This window comes from Sinocyclocheilus rhinocerous, unplaced genomic scaffold, assembly GCF_001515625.1.
Source record: "Sinocyclocheilus rhinocerous isolate Xijiao unplaced genomic scaffold, SAMN03320098_v1.1 scaffold6048, whole genome shotgun sequence".
NCBI lineage: Eukaryota > Metazoa > Chordata > Actinopteri > Cypriniformes > Cyprinidae > Sinocyclocheilus > Sinocyclocheilus rhinocerous.
The window spans coordinates 62,716-80,243 of record NW_015650692.1 but is presented as its reverse complement, the minus strand read 5'-3'; the positions used below and the strand labels follow the sequence as shown (position 1 = coordinate 80,243).

The 17,528-nt window shown below is 39.1% G+C and overlaps 2 protein-coding genes across 6 annotated transcripts in view; one reads left to right on the top strand and one right to left on the bottom strand.

Annotated features, from left to right (window-relative positions):
* The window catches only part of LOC107712166 (leucine-rich repeat and fibronectin type-III domain-containing protein 4-like), a 27,018-nt gene extending 16,535 nt beyond the window's left edge, over positions 1–10,483 (bottom strand). The window contains exons 1-2 of one of the 5 annotated variants that reach the window (XR_001636773.1): positions 9,966–10,483; positions 8,328–8,800 (exon numbers count right to left, since the gene is read on the bottom strand). Coding sequence is in view for 1 of the 5 variants with exons in the window: in XM_016517318.1 (XP_016372804.1) it covers positions 3,438–3,678 (241 nt within the window). In the remaining 4 variants the exon portion in view is untranslated. Of the gene's footprint in view, positions 1–3,437; positions 3,925–8,086; positions 8,289–8,327; positions 8,801–9,965 lie in introns of those variants that run through there. The other 4 variants (XM_016517321.1, XM_016517322.1, XM_016517320.1 and 1 more) reach the window with 4 other exon arrangements.
* LOC107712165 (pyruvate carboxylase, mitochondrial-like) overlaps positions 1–17,528 on the top strand; it is a 161,665-nt gene that overhangs the window by 104,267 nt on the left and 39,870 nt on the right. The window contains exons 5-6 of the mRNA XM_016517317.1: positions 15,880–16,024; positions 16,133–16,222. Of these exons, the coding sequence (XP_016372803.1) occupies positions 15,880–16,024; positions 16,133–16,222 (235 nt within the window). The remainder of the gene's footprint in view (positions 1–15,879; positions 16,025–16,132; positions 16,223–17,528) is intronic.

Below are 17,528 nucleotides of genomic sequence, written 5' to 3'. Positions count from 1 at the left end.
TCTCTCTCTCTCTCTCTCCATCTCCCATTCTCACCGTCTTTAGCCACCCGAGAACAGACCAGCCGAAATAGATCTTGTCTCTCTCCTCCATCGATCTGGCCGCCCGGGACAGATAGCAGCCCTTCCTCAATATCATATGGCCTCTTCTACCTTCCATCCTCTCTTCCTCTTTCCTCATCCTCTGCCCTCTGTGTCCTTTACTCATATTTGTTTCTAAGTTCAGGACATGCCGGTGCTTGTCTTGGTCTAATTTTACCTTCTAGTGCTACTGGGTGTGTGTGCCTGTGTGTGTTGGTAGGGCGTAGATTAGATATATATATAATATAAATTCTGGTAATCCTTTTGTAATCTGTAATGTTATTCATGATTCAGACTGAATGAAAAACTACTGCGAGTACCTGGCTTTAGAACGTAATAACCCTGTCCATTATGCATGTGTGTGTGTGTGTGTGTGTGTGTGTGTGTTTGTGTGTGTTTGTCTCACGCTGAACATCTCTCTGCACTTAGCAACTCCCTCAGCCCTCTTTCGCCAACACATTCTGTCCTCAGCGCACCCCTCCTTTCTCCCTGTGTCCCTTGCTGCCTCATATTAAATCAGACACAGAATTTTGCTGCTGTTGTCAGTGTCTCCACAGCTTCAGTGGCCTCAAAGCGGATGACCATTTGCTAATGATTATCACATCAATTACGTTCTGCATTGCACAAGACTCTGAAGAGAGCTGTCACACACACAAACACACACAGTGGCTGAAAGATTAATTGAATCAGCATTAACTGAGCAAGAAGTATTAGCATCCTGGCTTAGTTTTACTGATTTCTCAGTGTTTAAGTTGCACAGCAAGATTGTTTTTTTCTTCTTCCTTTATTGTAGTCACTAGCATGAAAAAACTGTATACTGTATCCAAATCTTGTATTTTACAATTTTATTTATTTTTGTTTTGTTTTGTTAATAGGTCATAGCCTAATATTGTTTAATAAATTTGATATGTTCTAAATTCAGTTTTAATTTATTATCAATTCAGTTTATTGTATATCACTTTTCATAATGCATATGTAGTTCCAAAGCAGATTTACAGTGAATAATGCTTTACAAAGCACCAGTGAACAGGCCAAAGGAGACACAACTCCCTAACTCCCTAATGTTTAAGTGTTTTTCACATACATTTAAGTAAACGACAATGAAAACTGCATTTTAATTTACGTGGAAATCTGATTTAATTCAATATTGTTTAATTTGGAAATAGTTTAGTCTGTAACTCTAGTAGCATTTTGTTGCACTTTATTTTATGATTCCACTGACTTTATTATTGTGGCCTCTAGCAGCTGATGAGGCTTTTAAAAAGTGTTGAGTGATAGAGAAGTGAAGTGCATTGCTGAGACAAGAAAGTCTATAATACCTGGAGAGAGCTAACCATTAGCATTCAAGGACAGCAGCTTGACAATCACTCTGGTGCTGTAGGAAATGACATCATGACCAGGTTGACTGGCTGATGGCAATGCACACCATCCCGAAACCTTATCTATCATGAACTATGAGTTGCCCACTTTTATGGTCCTTAAAAAAATAATAATAATCTTTTCCATCAGAATACTAGATATTTTTTTTTAATTCAGTGGCTGTCAGTGTGGAAAGATGATGTAGTTACAGCATCCACAAGCAGTAATGTATTTTACCCTGCTATACAACAAAAGCTCAATGCTGATCAACAACAGTTCTTTGTGAAATGTCACATTACTCAGTTGTTTTATCTCATTGCATTCAATTCAGTTGCAAAACCAGAATTCGGGTTACAAATATTTTTCCAATAACACTGTAAATTTAGTGGCTGGAGAGGAACAAAGCTCTGTAAATAACTGAGAGTTCTGAATAGTGATGCAAGAAACTCTGGTACTGCGATAAGTAGAACTTCATATCTCGAAAAATGAATATAACTTCATTTCTCAAAAAAGTGGCATCTCTGGTGTTTTTTGTATTATTTATTTTAAATACAGACATATAAATACTCAAGTAGAGAGACTAACAGCATTTTTTCCGATGTGATTTTCTGTTTTTTGAAGCAGTCTTTGTAATATTTGTGTGCGTGTGTGTGTGCGTGCGTGCGTGCGTGCGTGCGTGCGTGCGTGTGCTGGCTGTATTGTGCTTGAATACATGGTTTATGGGGACACAAATGTGTATAATGACATGGGTCTAAATGCCCCCCTCTCTCTCTCTCTCTCTCTCTCTCTCTCTCTCTCTCTCTCCATCTCCCATTCTCACCGTCTTTAGCCACCCGAGAACAGACCAGCCGAAATAGATCTTGTCTCTCTCCTCCATCGATCTGGCCGCCCGGGACAGATAGCAGCCCTTCCTCAATATCATATGGCCTCTTCTACCTTCCATCCTCTCTTCCTCTTTCCTCATCCTCTGCCCTCTGTGTCCTTTACTCATATTTGTTTCTAAGTTCAGGACATGCCGGTGCTTGTCTTGGTCTAATTTTACCTTCTAGTGCTACTGGGTGTGTGTGCCTGTGTGTGTTGGTAGGGCGTAGATTAGATTAGAATATAATATAAATTCTGGTAATCCTTTTGTAATCTGTAATGTTATTCATGATTCAGACTGAATGAAAAACTACTGCGAGTACCTGGCTTTAGAACGTAATAACCCTGTCCATTATGCATGTGTGTGTGTGTGTGTGTGTGTGTGTGTGCGTGCGTGCGTGCGTGCGTGCGTGTGCTGGCTGTATTGTGCTTGAATACATGGTTTATGGGGACACAAATGTGTATAATGACATGGGTCTAAATGGACTTCCTGTGTCCTCCTCCTAATCAAAATGGTGAGGGATAGGATTAGGTTTAAGGAATATAAAATACAGTTTGTACAGTATAAAAACCATTACGTATATGGAGAGTCCCCGTAACCACATGAGTGTGTGTGTGTGTGTGCAGTAGTGTAGTGTGTGGCATAGGTCAGAATGAGTTTATGTCTGCATTATGCTTTAGTGTGGATATAAAAGATGAGCTGTAGAAAGGTGTAGCCCCACATATATCATTCACATCATCTGATCTGTGGTATTAAAGACTTCTATCCTCTAATGAAATATCTTACTGTGAATTGAACTGGGGGATTTATTATCTGTGCAACAAAGAGAATCAATGATCCTCAGATGTCTCCTCCTTTTAGGAAATGATCTCCAGCATACACACATGCACATGATCAAACATGCATACACACACATACTCTTTGACAAATAGCTTTCATCTTCCTGGTTCTCTTCTCACAATTGTACATCTACTCTCTCATATCTTCGTCATCTTCCACTGTTCTTTCTCTCTGAATGTGTGAGCAGTAGACGAAGTGACTTAATGTCTTGAAGTCATTAGGATGTAAAGAGAAAAGGCAGAGATGCGGAAGGTGTTCACAGAATCTTTCGTACACCAAAACACACATGCACACTCACATGCGCTGATATGGAGGCAGATGACGGCCTGACAGCAGTGATCCATCAAGCGTCTGAAAGGGGAACTTGGCAAAGAGAAACAGGGAGAGAGAGAGAGAGAGAGGAAAGCTGGTGGAACGGCAGAGAAAAGTGCATTGGTATATATATTGCAGTTGCTGATGTTCTGGGTGGTTGCTAGGGCATTGCTTGGGTGTTCTGTGGTTGCTAGGGTGTTTATATATCTAGATATATGATAATGCATAGTTTAGTATTACTAATAATAATTGAATAACAAAGCGTTTGTTTGTATTTTTTAGTAAATCAGAGCCAAGACTTTTTGACTCCACAGGATGAATTCATATTTCAGAAGAGTCTTATTTATCTGACCCAGTATTGACCCTTTGAGCACTGCACACTCAGACTCCCAGCATCAATCCTTCTTGGCATCTGATTATCCAACCTACCATGCCTTCATATGCCTGTCCATTTCTTTATTTATTCAGTCCCCTTTCCATCCACCCATCCAATTTGTCTGTATCAGTCCGTATGTGTCTGCCGTTCTATGTGAATCTTTTTGAGCAGGTCAGTCTCATAATTCTCCTCATTTCCTGTTCTTCTGTTTCTGAGTCCACTGTCTCAGAGCAGCGAATCAGCAGAATATAAACTCTGATCCTTAAGTACTGGAATACGCTCGATATTCTGTATAATATGATACTTATATCTGTCAGTGTACATCTTGCCTTTTATGTATTACTGGCAGGTTTGTTTATCTGTCATGTTGGGGACTTTGCATTTTTATAGTGCCATAAAGACGTTTGCTATATTTTTTAACCCTTGTGTGGTGTTCATATTTTTGTTATTCAGCCATTACAGTATGTGGTCATTGAACATTTGTTCTGATATGTTCTTCACAGAAAATGAGCCAAGGCCAATGAGTTTTAGTTTGAAAAAATAATTAATCATATCATTTTTCTTTTGATAAAAAATGTAAACAGGTCCCACAGACCCGAACGAAGGGTTAAACTGTTTTCCTCATTGGAACAGTTGGCTGGTTCACACAGTGCAGGTGTTTTACATTTTGGTTTTTGCATTTGGTCCTGACAATGTAGTCAAAACTCAACCCACCCACACAAAAGCCCTAACTCAATATAGTATTTATTGTTGTCTATTTGGAATGTAACCTTTGATCAGTCTTGCTACATAAACTAAATTTATGAGATCTCAGATGTCAGTTAATTTTATAACTAGGTAGGTCCTAAACCGATATCATGGATCTGTATCGGGGCCAATTAAGCATTTTTTATCTGATCGGTATCAGCTATCCTAAGTCCGATCCTTTATTTTACATACACTGTCACGCAGGTGTTGTGCTGTAGGTGGCAGAATGCACCTTCAAGTAGGTGTGCCAACCGCCATTAAAAGGAAAAGAAGACGTTCAAATGTGTATACGTGACGTGCGAGAACTAATGAGTGCTTCTGTCTTTAGCGTATTTGATGCACACTTTTGTAACAAATCAAAAGTTACTTTTATCTGCTGTTACACAGCAATAAAGGATGCATATCACTCTGTCCCATGGGCAGCTTTGGGGCTCTCTGATCACTGTTTAGTTCATCTTATACCGACCTACAGGCAGAAACTGAAATCAGCTAAACCTGTATTAAGGACTGTAAAAAGATGGACTAATGAAGCAGAGTGGGATTTACAAGCCTGTTTCAACCTCACTGATTGGAGTGCTTTTGAAGCTGCTGCCACCGATCTGGACGAGCTCACAGAGACTGTAACATCTTATATCAGTTTCTGTGACGATATGTGCATTCATACCAGGACTCATTTAACTTACAACAACGACAAACCATGGTTCACTGCAAAACTCAGACAGCTCCGTCAGGCCAAAGAAGATGCTCGCAGGAAGGGGGACAAAGTCTTGTATAAACAGGCCAAATACACACTGGAAAAGGAGATCAGAGTGGCAAAGAGGAATTATTCTGAAAAACTAAGGACTCAGTTCACTTCCAGCGACTCAGCATCAGTGTGGAAAGGTCTGAAAGAGATCACCAACTACAAGACACCATCCCCCAGCACTGTGGAGAATCAACAACTGGCAGACGATCTGAACGAGTTCTATTGCAGGTTTGAAAAAACACCCCACACCCGCCCTGAACACCTCTCCACACAACCATTAACACCTCCTGCAACCCCCCTATCCCCCACACCTGCACTTCAAATCAGTGTAGACGATGTGTGCCAGGTCTTCCGGAAGCAGAAAAGGAAAAAAAGCACCAGGGCACCACCATCATCCCCATCCCAAAGAAACCAAAAATTACAGGATTAAATGACTACAGGCCTGTGGCTCTAACGTCTGTGGTCATGAAGTCTTTTCAAAAACTGGTGCTGGCCCACTTGAAGGACATTACTAGACCCTTGCTGGATCCTCAGGGACCAGGGACTTATGTGAGGATACTGTTTGTGGACTTCAGTTTGCACTAATATACCTGTACATACAAAACTATCTATTGTAATATACCTGTACATACAATTGTCAATTTGCATATTGCATTCCTTATTTACTTGTTCTATATTTTATTTTATATTTATTTTTTGTATTTTTATTTTTACACGCGAGCAAAAAAAATTTATGCTAGGGTGTCGGCGGTGAATCCAGTGGAGAGAAATCCCCCCACAACTAACTGCAAACTGGCATTCAGATTTGCCTCCATTTTGTTAGCAACGCCCCAACTTCCAATGAGAATCCAGTGGAGAGAAATCCCCCCACAACTAACTGCAAACTGGCATTCAGATTTGCCTCCATTTTGTCTCCGTTTCATGCAGACTTTAATAAATAAAAATATCTATGCCTAAATTAACCATTAAGGCCACCTTAGTTGTCCAGCTTCACAAGTTAGGATTTGCTGGTGAACAGCATGTCTCCGCTGGCACACCATCTGGACCAGCCCCTCACCAGCATACACTGCCACTGAGTTTATTTTGCCCCAAGCAGGGTTGGTGAAATACTGGTATAGGTATCACCGCGTAGAGTTTAGCACAATGTTACATGCTCAGTGAGAACCTCTCTCTTCTGCATGATCTGTTGTCATCAGAATCTGCTGTTCCTGCACAGCTACAAGCTAACTGCTAATGAACTTGTTCAGTTTATATAATGCTGCTGCAGGGACATACTCAGGAATAGAGAGAGAGTTGATAGACATGAAGGTAGGACACAAAGGTTTGGCAAGGAAAGAAAGGAAGGGGAAAGGAAGGGGAAAGGAAAGGAAAGGAAAGGAAGATTAGGATAGGATAGGATTGGATTGGATTGGATTGGATTGGATAGACTAGACCTTTGTGAATAAACTGTCAAGGTAGGAAGGGAAGCCAGAATACAATTATCTTAAGTCAGGTTAAAAATAATAAAATAAATAGATGGGGAAATGTCAAATCTAGTTGTGTGTAAACATTCAGGCCTTTCTTTGAATTGAGGAGAAGAAATGATAACTCAGAGAAAAGGACTTGGAGAAAAAATATGAATAAATAGACAAAAGTACTGAAGAGGGTTTATGGGGTGGTCCTTAAATTATGAAGTGGTGGTATTGATGTAGGCATGGTTACAACGAGAATGCATGCTACTTTTAAAGCAACATCTCTCACACTTAATAATGACAGAGAGAGAGAGAGAGAGAGAGAGATAATACACCAGCTTGTGAGAGGCAGAACGATAAAGGCTGTAGTTCAGTGTAAAGTGTAATGTGTGCACATGAATATGCATAGAGAAGCATGCACTCTGGATAGAGAGCACTAGAGCTCTTCAGCTGTTTTTGTGTGTGTATATGCATGTGTTGTCATTATAGCACTGTAAAATCAATCTCTCTTGTGTTGTGTCACTGCATTAGCTGCTGTTGGATATGTGCTTGTTTATGCAAGGATATGAGGGAGAAAGAGGGAAAAGAGTGAAAAGAGGTAGAACAATAAATGGCCCACAACATACTTTGAGCTCCATGAATAACTGAATATACACATCTGTCTTTCACTGGATGGAGTGAGGTGTTTGTGTGCAATCATAACCGTGTCTAGAGCAGAATGTTGTTCTCTGACCCATTCATGTGTGTCCAGTCAGGCATTGTCAAATTTACAGCTGTTTAAATGACTACAAAAGGTCAACATCTAGTTCTTCCTCAAAAACACCACACCACACATATTTTCAGACAGGAAGAGAAGCATAAGAAAGGAAATAACAAATGAGATTTATTTAAATGTGAAGTGTAGAATTTATGTGTCAGCAAACAGAAATAGAAAAATAATGTTTCCAGAACACTGCTGTCTGCCATTGGTCTGGCAAACAGATTTCCCTACCTCAAACTCATGCCATTGGTTAAGCCAGTGTTGCTATGGCTATGAAAAAGCTGTATGCCAGCCATTAGTCTCATTTATTTTTTATTTTGGAGACAAAATCGATACTTAAATGAAACTCAGAACACCATTAAGTCTCCTGAGTTCTGAAAGAGTAACCTCTAAGAGATAAAATGGTCCACTGTGTGTGCTGAAGTATGTGGAACAGGACTGTGCATACAAAAGCTAGGTAAAGATTTTCATGCCCTGCATCCTTCATCTCAGGTCAGTCAATTGCCTTGTCCATTAGTCAGTATATATGTGCATTTGTGTGAGTGAGAGTATTTACCTTTTTATTGTCTGTGTTGATTCCAGCTCAATTAGCTGCTCATTTCCAGGTATTTATCTGCATGTGTTGAAATTTCTGAGGTGTGTTTTAATCCAGACTGAGGTGTTTATCCCTTGTCAAGGTAGAGGAGTGTCCATGTGTGCTTATGTGTTTATTCTGTGTCCATTCACACACTGCAAACATGAGGATTTAACTTGAGTCAGACTCTCAATTCCACTCGTATCTGGGATATGCACTGGGATATGCTCTTCCCTAGTTAAAATGTTCCTGCTGTGAAACATTTTGGCCTTAGGTCCTACCAGCAATTTCACATTTGCACTGAACGCATTTTAAGATTCTCACCATATTCTTCCACTTTTGACTCTTTCCAGCTGTTTTTTCCCTCTATTTTCCAGGATCCTGCTGTTTTTATCTTCCTCTCACCTTCAATTCCTACTCCTTTTCATCATTCATTTTCCCTTTAACACCTTCTCATCTCACTCTCTCACATTCTGTCAGTCTGTTTATTCCTTATTCCAGATGTGCACCTTGTTTGTGTTCTCCTCCAAATTGCTCTGAGTGTTGTTTTCATGCAATTTGCCTCTTTAGTTGTTTGTTCCATTCATCTTTCAGTGTCGAATTCCAGTGAGCTGCCAGTTCTGAGGCCTTTATGTCTCACGGCAAAACAATGTCCCAAGCGCAGAGAAAAAAGGGGACGATGGGAGGGAGGGATGACTGAATGGGGAGGATGAGTATGGAATGAGAGGGAGGAAGAAAAAAGGGGAAAAAATATTTATTTCAATTGTTGTTGTTACACATACACAGAGATACTGAAACTGAAACCCTGAAGACAATTTAATGGGACTTAATTGAACTGTCGTTTGTTAAATGAGTTATAGTTCATTGTTGTCACAGATGTTTCTTCTAAAATTCCTGAGTAGAAATGCAAATATTAACAAATATTTGCTCTGCTTTTAACTTGCCATCAAGATCTCATTTGGGATTTTAATTCCTGTGGGGAGAGATAATATTTAATTGCATGCTTCTTCTGATGTCATCGAGGGCTGCTACTGAAATGCACAGAGTCCACTACTAATTGGGCCCACTGTCCCTTGGGTCAAGTGATTAGAACCCTTGTAGCCCTCCCCCGTCACAGGGCTCAGGACACTAGCCCTGATGTCATCTCTCCATTTTGCACTTCTGAAAAAAAATTCCTCTAGACTCCTCTTTTCTCTTGTTTAGTCATCTCTGTCTCTCACTGTTTTCCATGTTTTCTCACCTCGTCCGATTGCAAAAAACATTGATCCCTCTTGGAAATGTCACCAAAGTGGTTTCTTGTCATTTTGTCTCTCACCTTCTCTCTCTCTGCTCCATCTCTATCACACACACACAAACACATCTCTAGTTATTTTTGTGTCCTCTTCAGCTTGTCATTCATTTTGAGCGCGTCACAGACAGCACATGAGACAGCATTCAAATTAAACACCTCCTGTGTGTGTGTGTGTGTGTGTGTGTGTGTGTGCGTGCGCACATCAAGAGAGTCACAGATGCAGACAGAGTGTTTTTTAATCTGTGTGTGCGGTGACCGTGTGTGCTGCTTTGTATGTGAGATTGTGACTACTAGTTAATGTGTGTATGTGTGTGTGTGTGTGTGTGTGTGTGTGTGTGTGACAGAGAGAGAGAAAGAGGAGTTAAGCAGCTGTTTTGTATGGCGTCAGGCATGTCATCATACAGACTGGCAAGCTTTCAACTAAGCATCATCTCTCTGTCTCATCATCCGTTTCTCTTTTTTTTTTTATATTCCTTATCAGAAATGTCTTTTTTCCTCTTTACTCTCAATATCCGTTTTGAAATATATCATTGAAATGACACATACACACACAAACGCATCCCCACAAACCTGCTTTTCCAGCATTTCCAGTCGAGTAATCCTGCAGGAAACGGCGATCCGACTCCTGGCTTCCTTAAAAGCGAAACAAGACCCTCTTTCTCTCTCTTTTGGACTCCGGTCCTCTTCCCTCCCTCTCTTGATTTCTCTCTATGTCTAACACTCCCTCGTTCTCACCAGCTGTGTGCTGCTGAATCTCTTCAGAGGACAAACTCCTCTTTTTTCATCCCTCTTTCTTTCTCTCCTGCCACAGTTGATTGAAATTTAAGTCATTTTTAATCCTGCCGGTCAGGTATCCAGGGTACAGCAGAACAGAAAAAGAAAAATTAGAGCGAACGTGAGAGGAAAAATGACAGATCTTTTGTATTGCTAGATATTTTTAGCAGTTCCCCTGCATAATTCTCTCATTTGCTCCTAGTTCATTTTTTCTCTGGTTTCTACTCTTATTTTTTTCTTCTTCTTTCGCAAGCAGCTGAGACGTTTGCGCGAGCCAGCAAGCGACTAAGGAGTGAGTGTCGACTACACGCACTGATACGGGGAGTGAGGGAGGGGGCTAAAAGAGAGAGAGAGATGGACAGCCTCCAGCAGTATTGGCTGAGTGTGATGGTCAGGGTAGTGAGGGAGTGATAGATGAAGAGATGTTAGAGAAGCAGAAGGAAGAGCTAAGTATGGAGAAATGGATGGAAGAGAGTGATATGGAGAGGAAGGAAATAAAGATGTATATCAAACGCAGAGAGGATTGATATAGCCTTTACTGCTACCTGCTGTTAATAAGATATTTTCACTCCCAAACACTCTTACGGTGTTTAACATTGTTTATACATGGCATATAGAAGACATAATAACATAATATATTATTATTATTATTGCAGTTCATTTTGTGTTTGAATGAATGTGGCTGTATATATATATATATATATATATATTGTATATAATGTTTCTCCTACATTGTTGAGCTCCAATTGTCCCTGCAAAAGATTTACTTTACTTTTTTTACTTTAACTTTAAATCGCCTGCATAAAATGGCCCCCTTGAGGAAATCGGCTTTATATACTAAATTTGGTCATTTTGTAATTTCTGTTTCTGTGACGGTTCGATTTAGAAGATGGGAAATATAATTTAAATCAATAGAAGTCAATGGAAGTCTCCATCATGAAAAACAAACATTTGTGATATTTGTATATCTGAGAAATAGAAGGAAATAGAGGGAGATAGAAAATGTGTGTTTGAGAACCATCGTGTGTGTGTGTGTGTGTGTGTGTGTGTGTGATTTATCTAGCTGTGACATCACTGGGAACCTCTCTCAATCTCTGCCTGCTATATTTGTCTTGTCTTATTAGTTATTATTGGAATAGATGAGTTATGAACAGCCTTCAAATTTACCCAGTTAAAGGCAAACACACAGCAAGTAATGAGAGAAAGAGAGAGAGAGAGAGAGAGAGAGAGAGAGTATGTAATGGTGTTATCTTAAGAGAGTTTTATATTTTCATTGGTGTCATTTTTCATTTTAAAAAGCATTTCACAATATCTGTTGGCTGATTTATTTCCATAATGATATTGAAAATGGTGGCCACATTCTAGCAAGCACAAGTCAATACCACACAACACTCAAACAAATTTACACAGACACGCCACTAAAAACAGACTCAGACGTCAACAACACATCAACACTCCAGACTAATAATAAATATACAGCATCCATGCAGCCATCCTATGAAAGCAGCTTGTGTAGGTATGCATATGTGTGTATGTGTGTTTATTGTGAATGAGGTTTATTAGAAATGAAGACTATTCAGATGTGACGCACCCCATTTGTTCAGTTGATTAGAGAATGCAGTGTGTGTGTGTGTGTGTGTGTGTATGTGTGTGTGTGTGTGTGTGTGCGGTGCAAAGTGTGCTAGTTCTGCAAGGTGTGCTAGTTCTAACAGCTTGTATCCATAACTAAGGAGCAACACAATGGATCATTCAAAAAGGCAACCAACTAAGTCAAAACAACAGTGGAAGAAACTTTCCTGTTTAACAGACATTATTTGCAGATATTTGGATACATATATTGAAAAATATAAATATATGATGCACCAATATTTGTGTGTGTGTGTGTGTGTGTGTGTGTGTGCGCGTTTTTGTGACAAATAAGGACATACATTTGTATAATGACAAGGGTATGACATAGGTATTACAAGGAGAAGGTGACTTTTCAGGACATTATCCCATGTCCCCACTTTTCAAAACGCTTATTAATCACACAGAATGGAGTGTATTGAAAAATTTCCTGTGAGGGGTAGGTTTAGAGGTAGGGTTGGTGTAGGGCAATAGAATATACGGTCTGTACAGTAGAAAAACCATTACGCCTATGGGATGTCCCCACTTTTCACAAAAACAAACCTGTGTGTGTGTGTGTGTGTGTGTGTGTGTGTGTAACAAAGGTCAAATTAAGCAAGCTAAAAATAAAATCAGTAGTTATAAATGTTACAAATGATTTTAGGCATCACAAAATTACAAGGTACAGGGTGAAAAATGGAAATTAATTTGTAGAAATAAAGATGACATTTAATGATGTTATTCAATTATAAGTGTTCACAATTAAATACCCAGTATCAACCAAAATCATTAAAATAATAATAATAATAAATCCCAAATATCCACTAATGACTGATATGGTATTGCTATATGGTGCATCCCTAATAATGTCTTTATCTACTGCAAAGACATTAAAAAATTTGTAAAAGTGGCTTAAGTGTCCTAATAATGTTGGAGCCACTGTATTGGGTTTTGCATTAGGCTACTGAAAAGCCCATATTACTCAACTAATATTTATTTTCACACTATGCAGAAGGGCCTCCACCCCCACCCTACTGAACACATCTGAGTCTGTCTATGTGAGAGTGTTTTGTGTTACTCTATATTTAGTTCCTCCCCCATCCTCACACACGTTTAGTCATAGCACATTGACACCATTGCCATACCACATACGAATCAAAAACAATGACAATTAATCACAGAGACTCTTCCTTGTTTTGTCTCGTGCACACAAACTCTGTTCAGCACCACAGACAGCGCATGGTATAAGCGCAGCATTTGCTTTGCACTGAAAGTTTGTGGTGTATGTCTTGACATGAATGTTGTTTTTCTGTTTACCATCTCTGTTTGTATGCTTTTGCAGTTTAGTAGAAAAAGAGAGAGACAGATGGATAGATGGAACGATGGATTACTTGACAGGCCTCTATTCATGCACTAATGGCTTCACACATTCAGTAAGGATGTGTATGTGTGTTTTGGTTGTGCATTTTAAATTTTTTTCAAGAACTGTGTTTGTTCTTGAACAGATGTCAATTACTTTGACAGGACTATACTTTGCTTTGTCACACCCCGCTAGACAGACAAATAAAGGTCTTTCATTAAACTGTCTCTGACCATTATTTTGCATGCAATTGTGCGCATTCATTGTAATTTGTTCATTTGTTTGTTTGTGTGTGTTGCTTTTTGTGCAAATAAAGAAATTGTGGACAGTCACAGACCTGTTTGAAATAGGCACACTTTGCCACAGGGCTGTTTGGAAGTTTGAAGTGCTTAACAAATATTCAGCTTATCTAACATTTAGCGAGAGAGAGAGTATGTGTAATATGGGTTCAGATCTGTCTTTGATGTAATATCAGTCGGTTTTTGGCTTTGGTTCCTGAACACAGAACAGATGGACAGCTGGAAATAATGGACTTCAGCAAGTTGTGATATATCACTAGAATTTCTTATTTCTCTGCAGATTATAACGTGCTCACTCACGTTTTCTTTCTAATTATTAGAATGTCTTGTTTGTTATACATACATTAAGCATACACTACAGATTTAATTGCATAATCCAATCTTCTGAAGAGACATGATTGCTTTATGTAATGAACATAAATCAAGCACATTAAATACGGAAGTTCATGCATGTTCAAACTTTTGCAAGAACCAATGAGGTTTGTTTTCCTGCATCACACAAATATTGTTGAGTTTCCATGATTACCATATTTGATGAGCTCTATTAATGTTTACTGCTCAATTCATATGGATTATTTTGAGTTCAACTGGACAGAACTGGATGGCAGTGAATTAGTTATCTGGCATAATAAGTCAAATCAAGTCAAATCAAACAAAATTGAATCAATGCTCAGGAATAAAGAGTTGAACCAAACTGAATTAAATAAGAAGTAAAAGAAAAAAACTGAATAAGCTGAACTGAGTCAAACTGAAACTGAATCAAAGACCAGGAATAATAAGTTAATTGAATCAAGGGTAATGAGTCAAACTGAGTCATGTTGAACCAAACAGAAATAAGTAGTTAAACAAAATTGAATTCAGTGGAATGTACTGGAATAGAATCAAGGAGCAGAAATAATAATGACCAAGATGCATAGAGAAATTGGAGGCTTCCCTATCAAAAAATGGACATGATTAAACAGAAAACAATTAGAAAGAAACAGAGAGATAAGACTGCTGTGAAAGCCAAACTGTTAAATGAGGCCAAAAAAGCAAAGACAGAGACTGAATTTGACCCTGATTTTCCCAGTCCTTCTCTCGTCCATGACTTTTCAAAACTTTCCTTAGCACTTCATCTGTGTTCTCTCGGACTGCTCTTTTCCTAACTGTTCATCACTCATCACATTAGATCCAAGCAGGAGAAGAATAGGAGGGGAAACTGCATTAAATCCTCCATTAACTCCTCGGCTTCCATTCGATTCCTCTAGAGAAATCCCCTATTTTCTCTCAAGTTTTTCTTGGTAATTGGGTTTTGATCCCTTTGTCGAACACAGTGTGTGACGTATGTGTGTTGATGGCATTCCTGTGAGTGTGTTTACAGGGATACTGGCAACATAGTAGAGACAAAGTGTCAGTCAGTGTAGTCGGCTCTGAAAGGAATTGAATTCAGATCTAACAACATTGCCTTTTTCACAAGATCTTTTTATATTCTTACTTTGACATCATTTTCTGTCTCTCCTGTAGTCTCTTTACACTCTCTCGATCTCTTTTCGTATGTCACATAAAAAATACACACAAACCCCCATCTCTTTTCTGTACTTGCTTTGCACTTGTTTCTTTCTGTCATACGACACACATTCCTGTCTCATGCCCCATTGCATACGCTAAAATAGTGTTTATTGGTGCAGTGAGCGGTGTGCACTGCTGTTTTGATAGCTGCAGTCTAGGGGCCTATTCCAGTGCAGGAGCTCCATTATGGCCTGAACTGCAGCTGTCTGAAATGCTAATGCATTTATAGAAGCCATCAGTGCTTTCAGACAATACAGATTACAATGCAAACTTCCCACGGCTTATGAGAGTACTAAACAACGCTGCCAATGGAGTGGACAATTATGGGCCCCAGTCCATCTTGATGCTTTGTTCTTCGTTAGCATCACAATAATATTCTGCATTGTATTTGATTGTTTGTTTGTTGGCATAAGTGGTATTTGTTAAGAAAAATATAATGATTATTGCTCATACTTAGGATTAGATGGGTGAAAAAAAATCCTGGAGAACCACAGTCCTGAAAATCTAACCAAAGTCTTCAGGATTACTTGGATTACATGCAGATGTATTTGATTAGATTTGGAACTAAACTCTACAGGACCGGAATTGCCCCTGCCTCCTCTAAGGCCACTCAGCACAACTTAGTGACTATATAGCAATACTCTAGCAACCACATAACCACATTCTAAAACCACTTAGAACAACTTAATGGCTGTATAGAAACACCATAGCAGCACATAATTGCACTCAGAACATCTCAGCAACCGCTGAGTTTTTTCTCAGGTAATTAATATTTGGTAAATGTCGGAATTTACTTGCTTTATTGCCTAATGCCACACATATTGCATATATGCTTGTGCTTTGACTGTCGGGTGATTATCTAAACCTCTCTCTCTCTCTCTCTCTCTCTCTCTTTCAGACTAATATCCCCTTCCTGCAGAATGTATTGAGCAATAGCCAGTTCCTGTACGCCACAGTTGACACCCAGTTTATTGATGGGAACCAAGAACTTTTCAACCTCAAACCTACACAGAACAGAGCCCAGAAACTCCTGCACTATCTGGGTCAGTGTGTGTGTGTCTGTGTGTACATTCATCATTGTTTTGCACCTGTGATAGCCTAAATGTGTGTGAGTGTATTTGTGTTTAAACATCTGCTTTTTTTCTCCACAGGTCACACAATGGTAAATGGACCCATGACTCCTATTCCAGTGAAAGCCAAATCTTCCCCTGTTGATCCAGTCGTTCCTTCTGTTTCTCTGGGTATGACACACACACACACACAGGTTTGTTTTTGTGAATTGTGGGGACATTCCATAGGCGTAATAGTTTTTATACTGTACAAACTGTATGTGCTATTGCCCTACACCTAAACCTACCCCTTACAGGAAACTTTGTGCATTTTTACTTTCTCAAAAAAACTCACTCTGTATGATTTATAAGCCTTTTGAAAAATAGGGACATGGGGTAAGTCCTCATAAGTCACCTTCTTCTTGTAATACCTATGTCATACCCATGTCATTATACAAATTTGTGTCCTCATATGTCACAAAAACACACATGCACACACACACACACACACACGTGTATAACAGACAGGAACAAACACATATGTACAAGTGGTCGACTTGTTAGCTTAGACTGTAGCCACACCCCTCAGCATGTTCCTCAGCCAATGGGAGCAAAGGATTGGGTGTGTCTATGGCTTATGGCATTAGTTGAGTAGATTTCACAAAATAAACCACAGTGTTATGACTGAACCTTAAGTGTTGCACAATCTGAAAGAATTCACTTTGTACTCTACAATATGCCTGTTAGAATAATTTCTAGTTGTGAGGAGCATGTTTGCATGAGTGTATAAACGTGGGTGTTTATAGTTCGGTTTTTTGAATAGACGCAGTAAAGCAGAGCATTTATTTCTGCTGTGCAACTCTTTTAGATCTGCTCGTGTTAATGACCAGTGGATTTAGCACAACCTTTCTATTCATCTGTGGTTACTACATATGAAATTAAAATAAACAAAACAACAGTCTAATTTAGACTGATTTGCTAATGAACCATTAAGACCAAATTGTGAACCAGATTCATTCAAAAGAAAGACTCAAAGCAATGATTTGTAATGTTCAGACAACACTATGTGAGCGCGTTTTACTCTACAGAAGAGCAATATCCAGCTGATTAAATATTTAGAGCGTAGCGCAACTACAAAATGCATCTTCACTTCAGACATTTCCATGACTTTCCATTACTTTTCACTCTTTTGCATGGTTTGAAAAATTGGTTTTAAATTCCCAGCTACTTCCAAAATACCCTGAAATTGCTTTTTTTCGGTCTAATATAAGGCTATACTTTGACATACACAATTCTCCACTGCGATATGATGCTCTGATATTAGGCACTGAAATATTTGTAGCGTACTACCACCAGTAAATGATCGCAATTTTTTAGATGCTTTGTGATTGTTGTATTTTACACCCTTAAAATAACATATTTATAGCTGAGAGTGCATTATTATCGGGACAGATGAGATGGATGGGGAGAAAAAGGACGAGAGAGAGAAATCAATTAT